This window comes from Myxocyprinus asiaticus, chromosome 33, assembly GCF_019703515.2.
Source record: "Myxocyprinus asiaticus isolate MX2 ecotype Aquarium Trade chromosome 33, UBuf_Myxa_2, whole genome shotgun sequence".
Taxonomy (NCBI): Eukaryota; Metazoa; Chordata; class Actinopteri; order Cypriniformes; family Catostomidae; genus Myxocyprinus; species Myxocyprinus asiaticus.
Window position 1 is genome coordinate 17,260,378 of NC_059376.1, and position 23,088 is coordinate 17,283,465.

A 23,088-nucleotide genomic window follows, 5' to 3' on the forward strand; every position below is an offset into this window, starting at 1 on the left:
GCTTTGAACACTTGGTTCACATAGGGATTGGCATGCACTATACTGCTCAAAAGCAGGTCAATCAATCATTTTGGCTCCACACAGCTTAGATTGCATCTGTCGATCAGGGTAGACAAAGAATATTCCATAACCACAGGGCACATGTGCCAGGCAGGCAATGCTGGATGGCTGTTTCACTCTGAACGCACTGTTCACTACTGTATAATTGCTCATAAGGATGATGAGGACCCAAAAAGGCTGCATCAGAATCAATCAGTGGTGTCACGTGTTATATTTCACATAACCAGAGGGTATGATGCACTGTGCACTCATCATAATGAATGTGTGCTCAGTTAACTGTGAGCTGAGATCAGACTGCTACTTCCTGGAACTAAATGACCCCAGGATGCAGAGGCATATATTATGAGGATCAATGGAAAAAAAAAAAAAACTTCCATGTATAAAAATCTTACATACATAAGTGCAAATCAAATATTACATTCCAGCAGGAAAAGGAATGTTTAAGTGAATAACAAAATAAAATAAAAATTCACCCAAAAAATTAACATTCCATCATCTTTTACATATCCTCATGTTGTTCAAAGCCTATATCACTTTCTTCCTTCCGGAGAACACACAAGAACATTTTAGGCAGTGTGTTAGTCTCAGTTACATTTCACTGGCATTGCATCTTTTATTCTGTACAGTGAAAGTGAATGGTGTCTGAGGCTGTCATTATGAGGCTGTCTAACATCTCCTTTTGTGCTCCATGGAAGAATCAAAGTCATATGGGTTTGGAACAAGATGAGGTCGAGTAAATGATAACATAATTTGTATTTTTGGGTGAACTGTCCCTTTAAGATTCGCTGTAATCTGCAGGATAGAGGAAGATGTGCTACACAGGAACATCACACTGAAGTGTTTGGCTAAAGCTGATCAAGTCATATACATTCAGCTCATGCCAGCATGACACCACAATGCCGTGTTTTCACCCTACTCCCATGCCCGCCTGCACATTTCTTCTGGCTGTAACCCCAGTGAGGAGTAATGACACTACACAAGGTCAGTTTTCTCTCATTCATGGACCTGACAGCAAATGCACCAGCAAATGTTCTCATATTCCACTGATTCTTGACATGAATGAATGAATGGAATCATGGAATTATTTTGGGATACTTTGTTCAACATATTTAGTGGAATTAATCTGTTTCGGTGCAACCCCCTGTTCCCATTTTCTCACAAAATAAATGCATAGAAGAAGTTTAGTCAAATAGTAGTAATGTGTCTTAAATTTGTACAGTTATTTTTATGTTTTTTCTTAAGTTTAATATATACTTTTATCTATATGAAATATTGAGTTATGGCTGAGGACAGGTGTAGTGACTGATAATGTAATGATTTTAATAAAAAATAAAATAAAAATAAAATGGCACATTTGCATTTAGAACATACAAGTGATCATATATGCTGAATTTAAAGTAGAAATGTCACTATTTTAAAAATTAATGAAAACTAATGTAAAAATGTGTGATTGTCCCAAATGTCCCATGTGGGGTGTCCCAAGAATCACTCCCTGTGTCAAGAATCTGCATACTTCCCTATACAGGATGAAAAAAGCAGTATGACAGTTGAGTAGAATATCCGAATCCTCAGTAGTCATAAAACATTAGGCGAGAAATACCCAGACTACCTACTACATCTGCTGAGATTCTGAAGTTCGCATCCAATGGATGCTATCCAATAATGCCACAACAGAAGCAGCGGAAACATCACATTCAAAACACTGAATTAAAAAATAATTACAAAATCGAGGAGAACTACAAGTCGGGTGACTATATAATGTATACCAAGAAATGTGTTTCTTGTGGTTAAATTGTACTTGTTTAACAAAACTAAAGTAGAATATTTTGCGCTAGTTACTACACCATACATTTGGTACATATGAAATCGTATGTTCTGGAATGTATTCATATTATTCACTGGCATACATAAAGAACATGCTTTTATTAACATCCGATAAATGTTCTTCATCAAATGTAGTTCATACTTTGACAGTGCGCAAATTCGGACGCAGCTATTGAGTCCACATTACTGCCAAGGTACCCGAATTTCTGTCTTACACTGCCCAGATTTCACTGTACATATGAATAGTGGTAAATTTTGTACACTTTGTGTCTGATATATAGTACTGCTGTTTTGCTCCTAAATTTCCCTTCTGAGATTGAAGAAGTGTATCTATTTGACTATCTATCCATATATCCATAATGCCAGAGAGCTCTTACCTTCAGTCAGGCCTATGTTGATGCTCCAGTAACTCTGCAGACACTGCATTTCCTTCTTCATTCCCCTCTTGCAGCGGCAATCAAACAGGGACATTTCTTGCAACACTTCCAAAGCTACCTGGCAATCCCTATTGGCCAGCATGGTGTTCCTGTCCTTGCCTGCCAAACACTGCCTCATGATCCTGAAGCGATGGCTGCATTTTTGGTCCTGGTTACACTTCTCGGTGGCCCTTAAACAGTCCATTGAGTCCTGGTGCCCAGACTCAGACAGAGTGGAAGAGCCCGACATGCAGAGCACTATCTCACCTATGAAGGAAAATGGAAAGGAGAGAAGCAAAGGTTCAGGTGTACTGTATATGTATGTATGTATGTATGTATGTACAGTATGCACTGTATGTGTGTATGTGTGTGTATATATATATATATATATATATATATATATATATATATATATATATATATATATATATATTTACTGTATATACACACACACTACATATTAATTAAAATGTTAAAAAAATAATAATAAATATACATATTAAAACATTAATATAAATAAAATATTTTATAATGATATAAAATGATGACTGCCTTCCCTCTTTTTAATATTGCCATAGATCAGTACATTTTATCAAATGAAAAAAAAAAAAAAAATCATTCATATTGTGTCAATGACTAAAGCAGCCATAAATGAAATGTAGAGACCATCAAGCCAGTGGAAAAGTCCAGATGATCGTGCAATCATTTTCTATGATTGCACAATCTGCTTGACAGCCAAGGTTGGTGTCAAGGAACAAAATACATGCCTTGAAGACTGAAATGTAATGCACATCACACAAAAGACTTCTAATTAACATGACTTGAGTTACCATATGACACATTTATGACACAGTATGGAAGATTTTAGAAGTCTCTGTGAAAAGTTTAATTAGTGACAATATGTTAGTTATACCTTGATGGAGCAATTATACTTTATTACCGCACTGACATCACTAATATTACAGCTTTAAAATGATCCTACACACATTTATTAAAGGCTACTTTCACACTTTTTCATTTGTTATGTATATGCATGTGAAGGGAGGAGTGACAGAATAGTTTTGTCCATGTATGCAGATTTTTATTCAAGGTTTTTTACAATTGCACACACCACCAGTGACACCTATAGGTGTAAATACATCAGAATTCAAACTAAAATTGTAATCATTATCACCTTTATTGAATTTAGAACAATTTTTGAGAAGAAACCTGATGAAAGATTCAGACACACCTTTTAATTTCTTTCAATTCGCTAATTGCATGTGTTTCAAACACACAAAAAAGGACTAAGAAAGATGCTGACGATAATAGATGCTTTAAGACCTTTAAATGTGGCAAAAGTGTGTACATTAGAACGAGATCATGAAGGTACACATGCTGTATTAAATAGCCTATTACTATAATCCATCACAATAGTAAAAACAAGCAGCCCAACAAAATATTTACACATTTATTTACACATTTTACACACATTCATTTGTAGTACACATGGTAAACCTAATCTAAAGTGTAACTGGAGGTTGAAAATCTATTTTTTAAAATGTCTAAATGTTTAATATGTTCTGCAGACTGTTTGAATATTCAGTCTGAGTTTCATCATATGGTGCGCAGAAAGTCTTCTCGGTGTGCAATGGCCAGTGATAAGTGACCTTGATAGTTGAAACATTAACATAAAAATAAATAAATAAATAAATAAATAAATAGATAAATAATAAAATTATATATATATATATATATATATATATATATATATATATATATATATATATATATATATATATATATATATAATGACCCTTAAATGTGAGATTGCAACTGCTAGATACTAATTAGAATCAAACCATACGTCATGTAAAACTTGAGAATCGTACAGTAAGCTATTCTAACAGATCTGTTAATACAAAATGAAAAGCACAAATTGTTTTCTGGAGGAAGGAAACGCAGCTCATATAATTACTGTTACATAATAATCATTAGTTTAAATATGCGATTACATATCATGGACGAAAAATTTCTTCTGTCTCTTGCAAGCAATTAGAAATGTCAATTTCCATAATAAATACCGCAATGTGATGAATATAAAATTCTGTTTTTTATGCTCGTTTGCAAACTTGGCCTCCTATTAAGGGTGTCAAATTACTATTTTGTTTACCCTTAAACCATAACATTCACTAATTTTCTGGAGGAAAGTGGGTTAAAAAGGATGGAAGAAACTGAATGCGCTCACTTCAACTAATAAAAAAGGTTTCATTTAGCTCAGACTGTGTAAACTGAAACAGAAACTTACCTAAAAATAGCAGAAAGCCGTAAATAGAGCTATACATCTTGGTGTTTCTGATAGGGAATCAGTGCGCGTGATAGAGTGCCGCTCCTGTTGTCATATGTTCCCCCCAAATACACTGTATTCTGCTGTTTCCTGTTCAAATACCGATGCTGTTCTAAACGTTCTGTAAGCTTAACAATCCTTAAAAAGCTTACGATTTTTAAATCGTATCCAGAGTTTGTCGCACCATGATTCGCTTGTTCCCGTCTAAATAATCCAATGCCTCATTAATGGAGAGGAAAAGTTCTCTATTCCGCTCAGGAGGTGAACTAAACCCCCGATTTTCGCAGGAACCGTTACTAGTGGTTTCCTTTGGACAGAGACATATTTCCCAATGCTGATGCCCTACTATAGCGAAGGACGCAGAATTAAAATGTTTGGCTTACTAGAGCAATGCTCCTCTAAAGGACAGATATCCCCACTCCCGTGTCTCTCCGAAACACAATTCCCAAGCAAACGTATTGAGAAACTTCAGATGGCAGAGCTATGCGGAAAGACTTCTATCTCCTCTGTGCGCACTCTGGCTGAGGCAGTGCTCTCTTGGAGCGCGAGGGTAAAACCGAGCGCACGTGCACCTATTGCGTTACAGCCTCCTATTAAATGATCCGGCAATGGATGAGTTAATCAAAGCGAGATGTCAAGCTGACTTACAATACTGTGCTCACGCTGGTTAACGAATAAGTAAACGAAAGGAAAAATGGCAACTTTTGACATGAGGACAGTAACTGTGCTACAGATTTTTGTCTAACTGCCCTACTGTAGCCAACTGTATTTGCAAGAATTCATGGAGAAGGAGGTTTTCCATGTGATTGTGAGTATATTCAATTGGCCTACCTACAAGAAGAGTTCGCTGAAGGCGTGTTTAAATCAGATGGAAAACCAATTTATTAATATGTAAGTCCTTTTTTACAATCCATCTCCACTTTCACTTTCACATCGATCTTCTTTTGTTTTTGGCAATTCTCATGCTTCATGCATATCGACACCTACTGGGTGGGAGGAGAAATTTTAGTAAAAAATAAATAAATAAAAACATAATTATTGATCTATTTCTGACCCACACCTGAGTCATGGTGTCTTTATGTGCTTTTTGAAGCTTCAAAGTTAGGTCACCATTATTCACTTGCATTGTATGGACCTTCTGTCCTGAAGGTCTTCTGAGCTGAGATATTTTTCTAAAAATCTTCGTTTGTGTTCAGCAGATGAAAGAAAGTCATTCACATCTGGGATGGCATGAGGGCGAATAAATGATGAGAGTATTTTCATTTTAGGGTGAACTCTCCCTTTAAGGCAGGTAAACAAAGATTAAAGAGGTGATAGTAGAGAGAGGAGGGGGTATTCAAGGTTAAGTCTAAAAGCACAAATAAGTAAAACCATTATCCAATTTTACTGGATCGAAATGGCAAATAAAAGGGAATAAAATAAAAATAAATTACACCTGTCCAAGACCTTGATCACATTTTCTCACACATCTCTCTAAACAGTAATAATTTGTGTTTGTTTTTGTGACACCATGACAGTGATCCCCTCTGACTTGAAAGATTACAGCATCATGGCAACAAACCATTGTATATTCAAGAATGGCATCCATAACCCCTGTATGTAACTGAGTCCCAAGTGTAGCTTTTTAACGTCTTTTAAAGTTATATTAGCATTAAAGCTGTGTATGTCCAAGCACCTCACAAAATTATACATATTGCAGTACAAATGTCACGATTCAATTTATCGCAATGTTTTACAATATAATAATCGTATCGCAATTGAGAGAGACCCAGCATGTCAGTGGGAGAAAGAGTTAATCAAAAAGTTCAGTTTCAATCTCTCTCATTCCTCACAGACCCCAAACACCTGGTGTTAAGATGTGTTTCAGATGATTCAATCACAAGTGGTCACCGCTAAATACAGGTGTAAATGGGCTACAAAACATTTTGTGAATGAATTACAAAAAAACATATACAGAGGTAGACAAAAATGCATGTGACCACATGGCATTTGAGGTGTAAACACTAACCGCATTGACGTAACACCCATTCACTTGTCAATCAACCACTGGGATAAAACTTAGCAGTGAGTTTAAACTTTACCGGTTATGTTAGGCTTTAAAAGGAAATAACTGTCTGATTGGATATTTTGAAAAAGCTCTTACATTTACATGCACAAAAACTTTATGGATCTTCTTCAGTGTGTCAGATATCAACATGCAGTGACAAAGATTAGAAGCACACAAATCTACAGCTCAGTTAATATACAGCAGGTACTCCCCAGTATAACAGAAATCTGCTCGAAATGTTGCAATTTTGCTTAGATTAAATTTAAATTTAAACTGCATCTGGGAGAAGCAGTGTACCGTTTTTCTGCGCTTTTGTAGTTTTTTTTTTAGGTTTATTATCATAAAATAATGCACTGATAGTGATAGATATATGTCGTCATTAAATCAAAGGCCCTGTTTACACTATGCATTAACGTGCAATCACAGTGATCTGATCATCACCCAATCAGAACGCAGTACATTTACATTTGTCTATATCAAGTTGCTTCTGGATCCAGGTAACTGATCGGATCAAATAAATTATTTATGAATAAACCAGTCGACACAGTTAGATTTTGGCCCATTACGCTGATTTTGCATGGCATGTAAACACCTTAACTGCCATTCTTACTGGCTCATCCAGTGTGTGCACGTCTTGAGCACATACTTCTTCAAATATTGACATCAAAAGCAGAGAATAACACAATTATTTCAAATGTCATATAAATGCAGATTTATTGCTTTGCCAGCTTTTTTAAAATAAGCTGATTTTTAGAGAGTAATCAACGTATTGGTGTGCATGTAAATGTGCTCACTGACAACCTAAACAAGCATCCTTTATTAAAATGTGCATGTTAACAAATCTACTAAGAGTTTCAGCCCCTTTTCTCGTTGAACGAGATTGTGAGATTGAATGAACGACTTGCTTCCTCCTCTCATTCAGTCAGTCAGCAGATCTTTGTTAATGAACGAGATGACTTATTCATTCATTTTGTACGAGAATGAATGTATCAGTACATTCAGTTCGTTCATGAATGACATGACATAATTGTAGAGCCGAGGAGGGCGGGGCCGGGCTGGAATGATACACGCCCAGTCCCCAATCAGCCTGATGGGGTGCGTGAGGGATAAAGGCGGCCAGGGACGATGGTTCGAGAGAGAGAGTGAATTACAGGCAGCTGAACTGTGTGTTTATGGTTGTGTGTTTGTTTAAGTTGTTTATTAAATTATTATTTAAGTTGTCAAGCCGGTTCTCGCTTCCTCCTTTCCACTGAACCCCCTTACACTGGTGCCGAAACCTGGCAAGGAGGAGGGATTCCCGTTGCAGAGTACTCGACACTGCCATCCACCCAGGGGAGCGCCTCTTCCATCCGACGGGGGACAGAGTAGCCCGACCACCCGGACGCGGGGAACGGCCGCCGTCCGCGAGGCAAGTAGGGACGGGACTCCCCGACCGCCTGGAGCGAGGGAGCCGCTGCCAGGGGCGGAGGAGTGCCCTGCCGTCCCCCGGGAACACGGAGGGGTCGAGAGAAGACCGGCGTCCTTAAAAAGCTTATGAGGGACCCCCCGGTCGCCGTGTTTGTAGAGCTCCGTCCCCTCTGGGTAGGACCTACCACGGGGACTTCTCCACATGCGACATTGCCGACAAGACTCGGTAAGACCATGTGACGTATTTCCACACAATTGCCTCCCCTTTTGGCAGGATGTGATCTCCGCAGTGTCTTCCCCTTGGGAAAGGACATCCTCCGATGCAGACACTTATGGCCCCCAGCTGAACGATTTCCACTCTTTTTTGGGGAGAAAAATGAAGAGAAGAGGCTACAGCTGGGGCGGCATATCCCCATTTTGGGTAGTCGACTTGTCCCCAATGTGCGGGGGACCGTACGACGCTCGTAGGACCATTGGGAGAGGTCACGTGACAGCCGGGTGCACTGGCTACGAGGCACGCAATGGTTTGCCCGTCTCTCAATGCCAGTCCATGTAACACAGTTACGTGTTTCGTATAGGGACCGACATAACGTCGAGTGAGTGACAGATAGGGAATGTCTTGGTTACTTTCGTAACCTCCGTTCCCTGATGGAGGGAAGGAGACATTGTGTCCCTCCTGCCACAACACTGAAATACCCCCTGAAATGGCCGGGACCCTGTCTTGGCTCCTCAGCACAAAACCTGAATGAGTGGTTGCGAGCCAGCTCCTTTTATACACGTATGTGGCATGCAAATTCCACTCGCCAATTCCCATTGGCCTTTTCTCAAAGATCAGAGGTGTTAGGGGCTCCCAAGGGCGACCCCTAGTGTCACTACATCGACAAAACGTCTCTTTCCCTCCATCAGGGAACGGAGGTTACGAAAGTAACCAAGACGTTTTCTGTAAAATCACAACTCCCAATGCAGATTATAGAAGTTTATGAGAAGAAACACAAGATAATAATGCTGAAATGCCCTCCTAATAGGGCAGCATGATTATGACAAAAATCATATTTGTTGATTATGAAGAAATATATATAGAGAAGATGTACTTTTCTGAACTATTGACAAAACCAGTTTTAACTTGATTCAATATGCCTGTGTGACACAGGTAACAAAGCCTAAGAAAGGTGGCATAAAATGAAAAACTACCATCAGACATGAAATTTGTATCTTAATTGCTTAAATTATTGGTCTGCATACAGTAAATAATATAACATATTCAATATTCATACTTATTAACAGCTGATTTAAATTGACCAAGTTACTACTGTGTTCGGTAAGTGCTGCTGTGGCAGGGGGTCATTCATCCCTTTGGATTAGTGTTTCTCAATAGTGGTCCATGGCGTAATTGCAGGGGGTCCGTAAAATCATTAAAAAATTTGAAAATCGTGTTGTTGAGAGAGAAAAAACAAAACACAGATACAGTAAGATGCATCTGTGTATAACTCGCACTTATACTTCAAAAATAGTAGGTATATTTTTCTTTCAGTGAAAGGTTTTTAACCCTATAATGCCGTATGCAGCAACGTTTAATGGCTCCTGTCTCTGTTCAAGCTGAAAAGCCAAAAAACATATAGAATGTAAGTTTCACATGTTTATGGCACCATCTAGTGGTTATTTGTGAAAAAAAGTGGTTTCAATGTTTACTGTACAGTATATCAATCTATTTAAAATAGCGGGGGACTTCCGCAAAAAATGACTTTTATGTTGGGATAAATATAAGCTTATTTTAATAAAGTAAAAGTGACAGTAATGATTGGGACATTCTCCTTAGTGGCCATTACAGGTCGCTAGAAGGATAAAGACTTTTAGTTTGAAGATTGGTTTTGTTTTTTGTTGTGCCTCTGTGTTCTGTGTTCCCTTTGATTCATTCAAGCTGTGTCTTGTTACCCTTGATACTGAGTGGAAGATAAGGATGTCATCCCTTCCTCGGCGGCCGCCACATCTGTGTCCCCTGTCATGGCCACCAAGGTCAATGGCCAGCACCCATGCCTGCCACGATCAACAAGCCAGCGCCCACGTCTGCCATGGTCAACAAGTCAGTGTCCATGCCTGCCACGGTCAAAGAGCCAATTCCCGAAGCCTCTGGTGTCCCAGAGTTAGCACCTGAAGCCTTGTCCATTCCAGATCTAGTGCCCGAAGCCTCGTCCATTCCAGAGCCAATATCTGAAGCCTTGTCCATCCCAGAGCAAGCACCTGAAGCCTCATCCATTCCAGAGCCAATACCTGAAGCCTCATCCGTCCCAGAGCCAGCACCTGAAACCTCATCCATCCCAGTGCTGGAGGCTGTTCCCACAGCAGTGCTACCAGCCGGAGGAGGAGAAGGGCTCCTGTTCTCCAGTCACTGCCAGCACTCACGGCCACGGAGGTTGTTCCCCTGTCACTGCCTGTGCTCACAGCCATGGAGGCCGTTCCCCTGTCACTGCCTTTATTCATGGCCACAGAGGCCATTCCCCTGTCACTGCCTGTACCCATGGCCACGGAGGCCGTTCCTCTGTCACAGCCAGTGCCCACAGCCACAGAGGTCGTTCCCCTGTCACTGCATGTGCTCACGACCATGGAGGCCGTTCCCCTGTCACTGCCAGTGCTCACAGCCATGGAGGCTGTTCCACTGTCACTGCCAGTGCCCACGGCCACGGAGGACGTTCCCCTGTCACTGCCAGTGCCTACAGCCATAGAGGCCATTCCCCAGTCACTGCAGTGCTCCCGGCCACAGAGGCTGTCGATGAGCCTGTCCAGTTCCCCGAGGCTGTTGACAACCCTGTCTAGTTCACTGAGGCTGTCAATGAGCCTGTCGATGAGCCTGTCCAGTTCTCTGTGTCCCTTGATGATCCTGTCCAGCCCCAGTGACCTCCGAGTCTTCCAAGGCTCAGCCCCTCGAGTCTTCCATGGCTCTGCCCCTCGATTCTCCCATGGCTCTGCCCCTCAAGTCTCCTAAGGCTCCGCCCCTCAGGTTCCCTATGACCCTGCCCCTTGAATCCTCAGCTTCCCTGGCCTATGAGCCCTCTGAGTTCCCATCTGCCTTACTCCCTAGTGCCTTGCTCTCTGAGTGCCCTAGTGCCTTGCCCTCTGAGGCCCTTAGTGCCTTGCTCTCTGAGTCCCCTAGTGCCTTGCTATCTGAGTCCCCTAGAGCCTTGCTCTCTGAGTCCCCTAGTGCCTTACTGTCTAAGTCCCCTAGTGCCTTGCTGTATGAGTCCCCTAGTGCCTTGCATTCTGAGTCCTCAGCTGCTCTGACCTCTGAGCCCTCTGAATCCCCAGATGCCATAACCTCTGAGCCCTCCTGTGGCTCCACCTCCTGCAGCTCCACCCCCTGAGCCTCAGCCTCCTGCAGCTCCACCCCCTGGGACTCATTCCCTGAGACTCCTTCGGCTCCACCACCTGAGCATCTGACTCCTGTGGCTCCGCCTCCTGCGACTCCGCCCCTTGTGCCTCCGCTTCCTGTGGCTCTGCCCCCTGGGCTTCTGCCTCCTGCTCCTCCCATGAACTATTTTTGTTTTTTATGTGTTAAGGAGCTTCAGGAGCTGCTCCTTAGATGGGGGCCTCTGTAACACTTGGGACATTCTCCCTAGTGGCCACTAAAGGTCGCTAGAAGGATAAAGACTTTTAGTTTGAAGATTGGTTACGGTTTTTGTTGTGCCTCTGTTCTCTGTGTTCCCTTTGATTCATTCCAGCTGTGTCTTGTTACCCTTGTTAGTTCTTGTGTGTGTATATAAAGCCCTTATGTTTTCCCTGTCATTTGTCTTGCATTATTTGATGTCTTTGTAGTTTGGAGAGTTCTTGCTTTATTTGCTTAGTTTTTGTTTGCTTAGCTCATCTCTCATTTCATTTGGCCCTTTATGGCTTTTGATTTTCATGTACTTAATAAACTTGCTGCGTTTGGGTTCTAAACTCACCAGACCCTAATCATTATAAATATATTGTTAGTGATATTTTAAAATGAGTATTTGCTGAATATAAGCAACTTATGCTTGGTTAAAAATTTGTATATAATTTTATTGAAAAAGCATATGATACAATAGGCTTTTGAGGTATATCTCTCAATCACCATTACATTCCATCCATGCCCACTATAAAAAAACAAAAACAATTCTGGCATTTACTTTTTATAAGATATATTTAAAGTGTGAACTATTATATCTGTGTTTTTTCATATTTGCAGCCTGCTCTGTCATTATAAAGATCTCATTATTTTACATTACAAGCTATGATGATGTCATCTTACCATAAGTTCCTGAGGCCCAGCAAAATTTTCTCACAATTTCCCTTTTTTAAATGTCAATGTACTGTTTGGTGAATAAAATACATATGACAAAATTTGTTTATTGAAAAAAAAAAAAAAAAAAAAAAAAAAAACATTTTATTCATATTGTATTTGTTTTGCTAAATTGAACTTTGATACATTTCAATCCATATCTATAGACCAAGGAAAGGAAGTCTCAAACATTTGGTATCTCAAAAAACCCAGGGAGTCCTCTAATAATACCCCAAGATTTACCACTGTATGGGCTAAGAAAAACATAAATAAAAAATTTCCTATACAAAAATGAATTGCTGGGCCTCAGGAGGATAATGACCTTTAAAGCCTAATGTATAAAATATGATAAAAAAGTAAAAAATAAATATATATATATATATATATATATATATATATATATATATATATATATATATATATATATATATATATATACTATATATATATACAATTTTCTGACAATTCTTTCATATACCATGCTTTACAGGGTTAAATGAACCATTTTGAAGAACTTTTTTTTTTTCAGTCTAAAGAATCTTTCAGAACTATACATGCTGATAAAGAACCTTATTTTTAAGAGTGTATAATAATATATTATAAATGTAAATGAAGGTGATAAATACAGTATAAGTAAAACTGTGAGATAAAAAACAGAGTCTGTGTGTTCAGGGGGTCCTTGAGACTGATTTTAGATATGATGGGTGTCCAGTACTCAAAAAAGGTTGAGAACCACCATTTAAGATCTTCAACGTTGATCTTGTTCATGTAAGATCATCGTTAGATCATACAGTACATGGCCTCAGCAGTTGCACTTTGGAAATTAAAAACAGCTATTTGCGATCGGGGTTTGTGTGATTCATAAAAAGTTTAAATTCAGCAACTATGGGGCAAATGGGTTTTACTAGAGCAAACGCGATAACAATGACGGTGATGCGTGAAATATGCCATACATGCTATGTTCTTTAAGTTGGCTACACCTCCAAAACAAGCTTAGACCAGCTAAACTGAATTACTTTATTGCTATTTTATACAAATCAAATTCAAACTGGCCTACTTATTAACATGATAAAACTAAACTGTTATTCGATTTTTAATAACCTGTACACGGAAATCGAACAACGAGATGAACTCTCCCATTACAATGACTGAAGCTGTCAGTCACTGCAGGTTTATACTGTTTGAGCCCTGCAGTTCAGCATGAGCTCACTGATGCACCAAACAGAGTTCACGAATGCTCTCAATAAAAATTAAGCTGTCTAATCAGCATAAAAAAACTAAACAATTATTTACACCATGCCTATGCCTTGATTAGAACATGAACATTTTAGTTTTGTCGCGGTGCTTATTTGCAGTGTATTTACATCTACATTCCAAGTGAGCTTTGCACCATGCAACAAATCCAAAATACTGTAATTCCAAAGTGCTTTTCGCTTTTTTTTTTCTTCTTTTTTTAGTGTCAAGAGATGTTTCTTTTGTATTAATTTTCATGTTCCACCGCAAAAAGAGGTGAAACTTAAAGCAAGCATCTGGGCATCAGTCTGTTTAAAACTTGTGCATTAGGATCAGATTTCATTACTGATAGGACGGAGGACAAAGTATTAAGTTAAGCATTTTTGATTGGCCATTGCCGTCTCTTTGCTCAACGGACATGTCTGATTGGTTAGAATACTGAACCGGTGCAAAAGCTGTAAATAGAAACCATTGACGCAATAGGAGCAGACTTAAATTGAATCGTCAGTTTTCCCGATTATATAATCTTGGCAGCCATAATTGTAATCGCGATTATTTTTTCGATTAACTGTGCAGCACTACCTCCTAATATCTTAAAGTTTTATAAGAAAAGCTTGATGGAATTTCCTAGATATTGTTGTGGGAGGAAAGACCACTTGTCAAAGGCAGCATAGATCACTTGACATAAAAGTCATAGTGTATGTCATTGCCTGAACACATTCCAGACCGCTCATTAATCACTTAAGAGACCACTTCTATTGAAAGACTAGACAGCAGACTGGTGAAAAATGACCCAACCATAAGCTGATGATGAAGACATGAACATGTTGCTGTCAAGCTCCTTCTTCTATAGCTTAATTTGTGTTTTCAGTTCAACAGCAAATTTACTTTCTGTCAGTTGTCATTCTTGTCCTTATATTGTCATAGAGACTAGAGATGAGGCAATCGCTTGGCATGGCCAACTCTAGTCCTACATCATCCTTCATCTAGTTTTTCCCCATGTTAATTAATGTCTCTTCTCTTCCCTATCCCTCTGGTGTTCAATCTGTCAGACAAGTGATGTCCTTGGTCAGGCCACTGTCCTTCATTTTAGTATGGTAAGAATCCCACCGATTTTGTGCCATTAAGCTTCTGTTGGGTCTAGTGAGCCACTCACACAAATTTAGGCCAAGCCAGCAGACTCACAAGAGGATTACACACCACCAAGAGGGAAAATAGATGTCCTTCGATGTTGTACTATACACCTCCTGGCTGTATTGCCATATTTGTGGGAATCTGTTTATTTTATTTGTATGCTGTGTCTTTGGGTGTGAATAGACTTTCAGCTTAATGGCAAAGCTTGTTTAAAAGCAGACATGCTCTATAAGAAGTGAATACACTGGGAATAAACCTTTGTATATACAGTAAATGTAGGGACAGCTGCTAGCAGGCCAGCAGTGAAAGTGATGCTCGTGGCATCCCAGTCACTGGGTTATTTTTATCAGCATATAAGTGAGAATGTTTTCCTTTGGTTTAGATACCAAATCTTTGACCCAAGCTACACAGGCTTTTGAAAGCAGATATAAATAAAGAGCATGTAAACAGACACCATTATTCCTGTGTATTGTATTTCTCGTCTTAGCAATGGACTTGTCATCAGCCCAAAGTCATTTGCAGATGCCTCGCCTACTATCCATATAATTTGATTTCACTGTTTCACTGCCTGACAAGTACATTTTTATCCTAGAATGAATCAAAGCCATCTTGACCAGTCCTGCACCAGACCAATATATTCATTTTGTAATGTCATAATGGCAAAATGAAATCAGGCTCTTTTTAATGAATTAGATTTGGCAAGAGAACTTCATGGTTGGGTCCATGGTTTAAACCATGTTCTGTTACTGTAAATGATCCAACATGATCATCAGACAGCAGAGTAACTAGAGAGAAGAGAGAAAGATGCACGTGGCCGCGCTGCATGTGTGTCTGTTCGTTTACGTTTTATGTTGTTTTAAGTTAATTTATATAATTAAACCTTTATGTTGACTGTTCAGCCAGTTCCTGCCTCCTCCTTGCCCGTCCTTGAACTGTTACAGTGGTGCCGCAACCCAGGAGGGAGGAGGGATGTGCTGTCGTGGAGTCCTCACTGCTGCCGTCCACCAAAGGAGCAGCCGCGGCCATCTGCCTGGGGCAGAGGGGTCACTGCCGGCCGCCGAGAGCTGTAAGAACCACTACCATCTGCTGAAGAAGGGGAGGAGTGGTTCTATCCACCAGGGGCCAGAGGACTTGCTGCTGTCTGCCAGGGGAGGAGCGAGCTGTCATCCGCCAGAGGGTGGAGGAGCAGTTTAGGACCGGGCGACAGCGTGTCCGGGAACCAGCGAGCAAGTTTTTCTCTCTCTTTCTCTCTCTCTCTCCTCTCTCTCTTTCTCTGTTGCTGTGCCTTGCTCTTTCCCTCTCCCCTTTCCCTCTCCTCATCTCTCCCAGGGCTCCAGAAAGGCGGGGAAGACCTGCCGACAGGCACGACCAGAAGGACAACACCCCCCCTCCAGGAAGGAAGGGGAGTGCGTCATACCAGAGGTTTCACCGTCCTGAGTCGGGCGATGGAGGAGTGTGATGAGAAGGAGGGTAGGGCCGAGCCGTGAGGACACACGGCCGGCCCTGAATCGGGCTAATTAGCCAGGAGGGGGATAAAGACAAGCCGGAGGCACCAGTTCGAGAGAGAGAGAGTGATGCATGTGGCCGTGCTGCATGTGTGTTGTTTGTTTATGTTTTATGTTGTTTTAAGTTAATTTATATCATTAAACCTTTATGTTGACTGTTCAGCTGGTTCCCGCCTCCTCCTTGCCCATCCTTGAACTGTTACAGTAAGCTAGTTCAGGAAGAGATTTTGGTCTATTATTGTTCATGACTATACTGAAGCAAAGAACAGCACTGTTTTTTTTGTTGTTGTTTTTTTTTCGTTTTTGTTTTAACTACACATAAGCATATGCCATTTTTCAGTTGATGGATAGCATAGTATACCATTGATTAACAATCTTGTAGCTCACAGTAGGTCTGTCTTTAAAAGTTTATAAGTTAATAATCAATTTCTCTTTGAAAAAACAAAAATGAATTGGATTTTCACTTCCAAAACCAGACTAATCTGATTGGCTGGTTTGATGCAACTTTCGTGAGTAAAAGCACACAGTACCAGTCCGCCTTGAAACAGAGTCATGATTAAAGGTTTCTGTGTTGATACCACAAGCGCTTTAGAGGATGAAATTACAGTATAACTGGATTTGCCAAAGTTTGCTAAACAATATGCCCCTAACAGTGATAACAAAATTGACTGATTAATTGCATAATGTGTCAGACAGATGGCTCTTCCTAAGTGAGTGGTTCTTGATCATTTTAAGCTGCATTACAACCCAGACCTTTGCCGTTTTAGCCAAGAGTCTGATATTAGTTCCGTGTAAAACTGATATCAAAACGAGACACTGAAAAAACTCTGCTTCTGCAGCTCTTTCGGAATGGCAATAACCTTGCATTCTTCTCCCAAAATTAGAAATGATGCTGCTTTCAGATGTTCCTTTTAACTTTTTAAACCTTAAGATTCCTTGTCAGAGTCATAATCATGTAACATTACTCCCCAAATGCAGACAGGTAGAAAAATGAGGTCCTCACTTGGACTGTTCTACTTTGCACAACATCACATGGCCGGAGCCAGTGCAATACATGATACAAGGTCATGTCAGGTGCACAATGGCTGCTGCATGTGCTCCTACATGGAGGACCTTAGTGATCCTGCTGTGTGTAGGGAGGACTCTGATGAATTCCAATTTACAGTCTGTGACCTTCTTGTTATCTCTGGGAGCAAAATGAAAGCACAGTTCATCTGACAGCCAGAGAGAAAATAGAGAGCCACAAACATTGTTGTTTGATCTTATATTCTCTCGAGTCAAATCCTTTCTGTTGTCGAAAAAAACCACAGGGTCACACAGGGTCTCTGCAGATATTACATCAGTTTCAGAGTGCAGTCAATACACGTGGGTAGAGAAGTTTTGAGAGAGCTAAGTGTATTCTTAAAAAAAAAAAAAACAGTTCACTTTATAATGTATGAAAATACACTAGCTCATTAATTCTATAGGAACATGACTGGATTTGATATGATTTGATGAGACAGCTACTTGAAAAACTACACCGTCTCTGCATTAACAAATTGCTCTTGAACTCTGCTGATGTGCAGGTGTTGTTGTTTTTGTTTTACATGCAGAGGACATTTGATCTCTATAACTTTACAACAGAAATTCAGTCAATACAAGTACGAGACGTATTGAGAATGTGCTGCTTGAGTTGTTTTGATCCACGGAAAAGTGCAGACCATTAATCTAAATAATCCTTCATACTAGTGTCAGGATGAGTAAAAATGTTTACATTCAGGGATTTAGAGACAAAACCCATGGGATTCCAAACTGAGAACAAAGAGTAGCTGAAAATAACAAGGAACAAATAAACGTGTCACAATGCATCATAACAAATGACCCCAAATTTAAGAAGGTATTGTTGAGCTAAATGTAGCATACTGATAAGAAACAACAAATCTTTGTGACTATAAGGTCTAAAGTATGGAAGCTGTAGTCAGAATCTGAATCAGAAGATCTGACAGAATGTAGTAGGCAAGAAATGCAGTCTTGCTTTTTTTTAAATATTTTTAGACATTTCACACCTTCACAGGTGTTCGCTGTCTATCTTCTGCCTGCTGTAGTTACCATAGTCTGTCTGTGACTCACAGCTTCTTCCCTGGCTGAATCCAAATCTTGGAATAAACCAAATAGTCTACCCAAGGCACTCAGTGGCTCCCTGCACAGATAATGATATCTTCTACTTTGTCTTTAGTTCAGTACAGCACAGTTCTAGTGCTCCAAATATTTTGTGACAACCCCTACATGAGTCCCCATTATACAAAGACCAACTACATACCACCCAACCCAGATCCTGTCAGGTCAATCTTTACAGAAGTCTATACAGTCTTAAGTAGACACCTTGAGTAAGCCAGCATTCCCTATCTGTCACTCACTCGACGTTGTGTCGATGTAGTGACACTAGGGGTCACACTTGGGAGCCCAAGACACCTCTGGTCTTTGATAAAAGGCCAATGAAAATTGGCGAGTGGTATTTGCATGCCACTCCCCCGGACATACGGGTATAAAAGGAGCTGGTATGCAACCACTCATTCAGATTTTCTCTTCGGAGCCGAACGGTCATGCTGTCAGAATTCTCATGACTGATCTGATGGCGCATTTCAACGGCTTCTCCCTCCTCTGCACTGGTGCAGAGAATGCCCCTGTGTGCTTCGGCAGAAAAAAGAGAGTATATTTTCCTGAAAGAGTATATTTCTATAAAAGAGCGGCACACACGGAGCGTCTTTTTAAAGATGCCTTTCCGATTGTGTGTTATTCCTGGTTGCGGTCGTTACCTCTCAACTTCAGACGGTCACGATCGATGTCTTTCGTGTCTGGGCACAACCCACACGGAGGCAGTGTTCGTGGATGGTTCATGTTCTCACTGCGAGAACATGACCATGGCAACGTTGCGGTCGCGGCTTGCTTTCGTAAGCAATTCCTTCTACCTACGGGTTTGAGGCCAGCGCGGCTAGCACTGGGGGCGATTTGGGGACCCCAATGGGACCGCCTCCGCCGGGTATCCCCCCGCGGACCTCCCATTCCCCAGCACGCTCGTCTGCCCCGATCGGGCTTCCGGATGAGTCTGCCAGCTCGTCTCACGGCAAGTTCGACCTCTTGTTCGGAGCCCACAAAGCTGATGAGCTCTCGAGCGTAGCATCGGAGAAGGGGCTTGTCCAGTCGGACGCAGAAGCTTCAGCTGGGCTTCCCCATTCGGGAACGATTGCCCAGTCACAAGCTGATGCAGAGATGATGGACATGCTTTCCCGGGCAGCCACGAGCGTCGGGCTAGAGTGGAACCCTCCGCACTCCCCTGAACCATCGCGGCTCGATGATTGGTTTCTGGGCTCACAGCACCGCTCAAAGCAGCCGCACCCCACTCCAGTGCCTTTATTCCCGGAAGTGCACGAGGAGCTGATAAAATCGTGGGAGGCACTTTTACTGCCTAGTCCTGATTTCTCAGTTCCCCGCCCTCACTACCCTCGATGGTGGGGTGGCCAGGGGCTATACGGCGATTCCCCCAGTGGATAAGGTGCTCATGGTGCACCTATGCCCGCAGAGCACCGCCACCTTGCGCGGACGCCCAAAGCTCCCATCCAAGGGTCCACATCGTCCCTGACAGCCAAAGCCTACAGCGCTGCTGGACAAGCCGCCTCTGCCCTGCACGCCATGGCTCTCCTGCAGGTCCACCAAGCCAAGGCGCAAAAAGAACTGCACGAGGGTATTTCCACCCCAGATCTGATGCAGGAACTGCGCTCGGCAACTGACCTCGCTCTCCGAGCGACGAAGGTCATGGCGCGGACTCTCGGGCAGACGATGTCCATATTAGTGGTCCAGGAGTGCCACCTTTGTCTCAACCTGGTCGAGATGGGTGAGGCCAACAAGACACGGTTCCTTCCTGCCCCCATCTCCCAGGCTGGCCTATTCGGTGACTGCTGGGCAAAGTCCTCGACGTTGAAGCAGCAGACGGAGGCTATCCGGCATATCCAGCCCCGGCGCGGCTCAAGATCCCGCACCCCGTCTGCTCATTGCCAAGGGCATCCCCCTTCGGTGACTGCACCGGCTCCGCCACAGCCTGCCCCTTCGGCCCGGCCCCGGGTGGAGCCCACCGCAGGAAGCAGATGCCACCCGTCACAAGGCCGGCCGCCAAGAACCCACGAAGGTCGTCAAAGCGCCCCTGAGACAGGCGACCCAGGGTCAACGAAACCCACTGCATTGGAGCTGGTAGTTAGACCACTCCATCCCCAGTGGAGAGCCGGGTGGAGAATCTTTTGTTACCTTTTCTTTTGATTTCGCCGCATGCCCAAGTGGCTGCGGTACCCAACAGTTCAGCAAAAGAGCGGTTTCCTCCTTCCCTGGGTCACATACCCAGTGTGCACAGTCGTCATCATGACCACCGTCCACCTTTTTTCCCTTGCAGGATTGGCGTTCCAGCAGTGGTCTCCCCGCCCCTGTGCGCCCAGCTGTGGCACACATCCGCCCCCGATGTGGTAGTCTCCACGGGTTGCGAGGACAGGCCTCTTCCTCCCCTGTCCCAGGCTGGTCACAAGGAGCCAGGTAAGTGCTTCAATGTCCCTAGACTCAGCACGGCCACGACATGGTGTGGCACCACAAGCTCCACCCCACAGCGAGGCCCCACCTGCCGGTACGTCCGATGACATCGTCCCTTTGGTCCCCCTTGCGCGGAACTTGGATGCATGGCTTGCGCTTTCCAATCTGTCGTGATGGCTGGTCCGGACCGTCCGACTGGACTATGCGATTCAGTTCACGAGGCATCCACCCAGGTTCAGCGGTATCCACTTCACCTTGGTGAAGGATGAAAACGCTGCTACCTTGCATGTGGAGATCACCACCCTCCTAAGAAAGGGTGCGATAGAACCTGTCCCTCCGGCCGAGATGAAGAAGGGGTTTTACAGCCCCTGCTTCATCATACCGAAAAAAGGCTGTAGGTTGCGGCCAATCTTGGACCTGTGAGTACTGAACCGGGCTTTACACAGACTCCCGTTCAAGATGCTGATGCAAAAACGCATTCTGGCGAGCGTCCGGCATCAAGATTGCTTCATGGCAGTAGACCTAAAGGACGCATACTTTCACGTCTCGATTCTACCTCGACACAGACCCTTCCTGCGGTTTGCATTTGAGGGTCAGGCGTATCAGTACGAGGTCCTCCCTTTCGGCCTGTCCTTGTCCCCTCACATCTTCACGAAGGTCACAGAGGCAGCTCTTGCCCCGTTAAGGGAAGTGGGCATTTGCATTCTCAACTATCTTGACGATTGGCTAATCCTAGCTCATTCTCGGGACATGTTGTGTGCACACAGGGACTTGGAGCTCTCGCACCTCAGCCGATTAGGGCTTCGGGTCAACTGGGAAAAGAGCAAGCTCCTCCTGGTTCAGAGCATCTCTGTTCTCGATTTGGAGTTGGACTCAGTCTCATTGACAGCGCACCTCATGAACGAGCGCGCACAGTCGATGCTGAGCTGTTTGAAGGCATTCAAACAGAAAACAGCGGTTCCACTGAAACTCTTTCAGAGGCTCCTGGGGCATATGGCATCCTCAGCGGTAGCCACCCCACTCGGGTTGATGCATATGAGACCACTTCAGCACTGGCTTCAGACTCGAGTCCCGAGATGAGCATGGCACCGCGGGACACATCGTGTGGCAATCACGCCGGTCTGTCACTGTCTCTTCAGCCTTTCGACCAACCTCTCATTTCTACGGGCAGGTGTTCCCCTAGAGCAGGTCTCCAGGCGTGACAGATGCCTCCAAAACGGGCTGGGGTGCCGTTTGCAACAGGCACACAGCCACTGGCTTATGGACGGGCCCATGGCTGTGTTGGCACATCAACTGCCTTGAGTTGTTGGAAATTCTGCTCGCCCTGTGGAGGTTCTGGCCGATGATCCAGGGCAAGCACGTGTTAGCTCGGACAGACAACACGGCAATGGTAGCATATGTCAACCACCAAGGAGGTCTGCGCTCTCATTGTATGTCACAACTCGCCCGCCGTCTCCTCCTCTGGAGTCAGCAGCACTTCAAGTCGCTGCGAGCCACTCACATCCAGGGCGACCTCAACACTGCAGCGGACACGCTGTCAAGGCAGGTTACCCTCAGGGGAGAGTGGAGACTCCACCCTCAGGTGGTCCAGCTGATCTGGAGTCGATTCGGACAGGCACAGGTAAACCTGTTCGACTCCCAACAATCCTCCCACTGCCCGCTCTGGTACGCCCTGTCCGAGGCACCTCTCGGCATAGACGTACTGGCACACAGCTGGCCTCCTGGCCTATGCAAATATGCGTTTCCCCCAGTGAGCCTACTTGCACAGACTCTGTGCAAGGTCAGGGAGGATGAGGAGCAGGTCATCCTGGTAGCACCCTACTGGCCCACCCAGATGTGGTTCTCGGACCTCACGCTCTTCGTGACACCCCCCCGGCGAATTCCCCTGAGGAAGGACCTCCTTTCTCAGGGATGGGGCACCATCTGGCACCCGCGACCAGATCTCTGGAATCTCCATGTCTGGCCCCTGGACGGGACACAGAAGACCTAAGCGGTCTACCACCAATGGTGTTAGACATGATCACTCAGGCTAGGGCCCCCTCTATGAGGCACCTGTATGACTTCAAGTGGTGTCTGTTCACAGCCCTGTCGTTGCTGTGTCCGGTGCGCACTTTACACATCTATTTGGATCACACGCAGAGCTTTAGGATCTCTGAGCAGCTCTTTGCCTTCTTTGGTGCACAGCGGGAAAGAAGCACTGTCTCCAAGCAGAGGATTGCCCACTGGCTCATTGACGCCATAGCTATGGCATATCACGCCCAGGACGTGCCGCCCCCGGTAGGGCTACGAGC

General features: G+C 43.4%; 1 protein-coding gene across 1 annotated transcript in view; it reads right to left on the reverse strand.

The window, feature by feature from the left end:
* Positions 1-5,146, reverse strand: part of LOC127424142 (GDNF family receptor alpha-2-like) — a 145,277-nt gene extending 140,131 nt beyond the window's left edge. The window contains exons 1-2 of the mRNA XM_051669071.1: positions 4,588-5,146; positions 2,262-2,567 (exon numbers count right to left, since the gene is read on the reverse strand). Coding sequence (XP_051525031.1) covers positions 2,262-2,567; positions 4,588-4,624 — 343 coding nt within the window. The 5' untranslated portion in view covers positions 4,625-5,146. The remainder of the gene's footprint in view (positions 1-2,261; positions 2,568-4,587) is intronic.
* Positions 5,147-23,088: the final 17,942 nt, after the last annotated feature.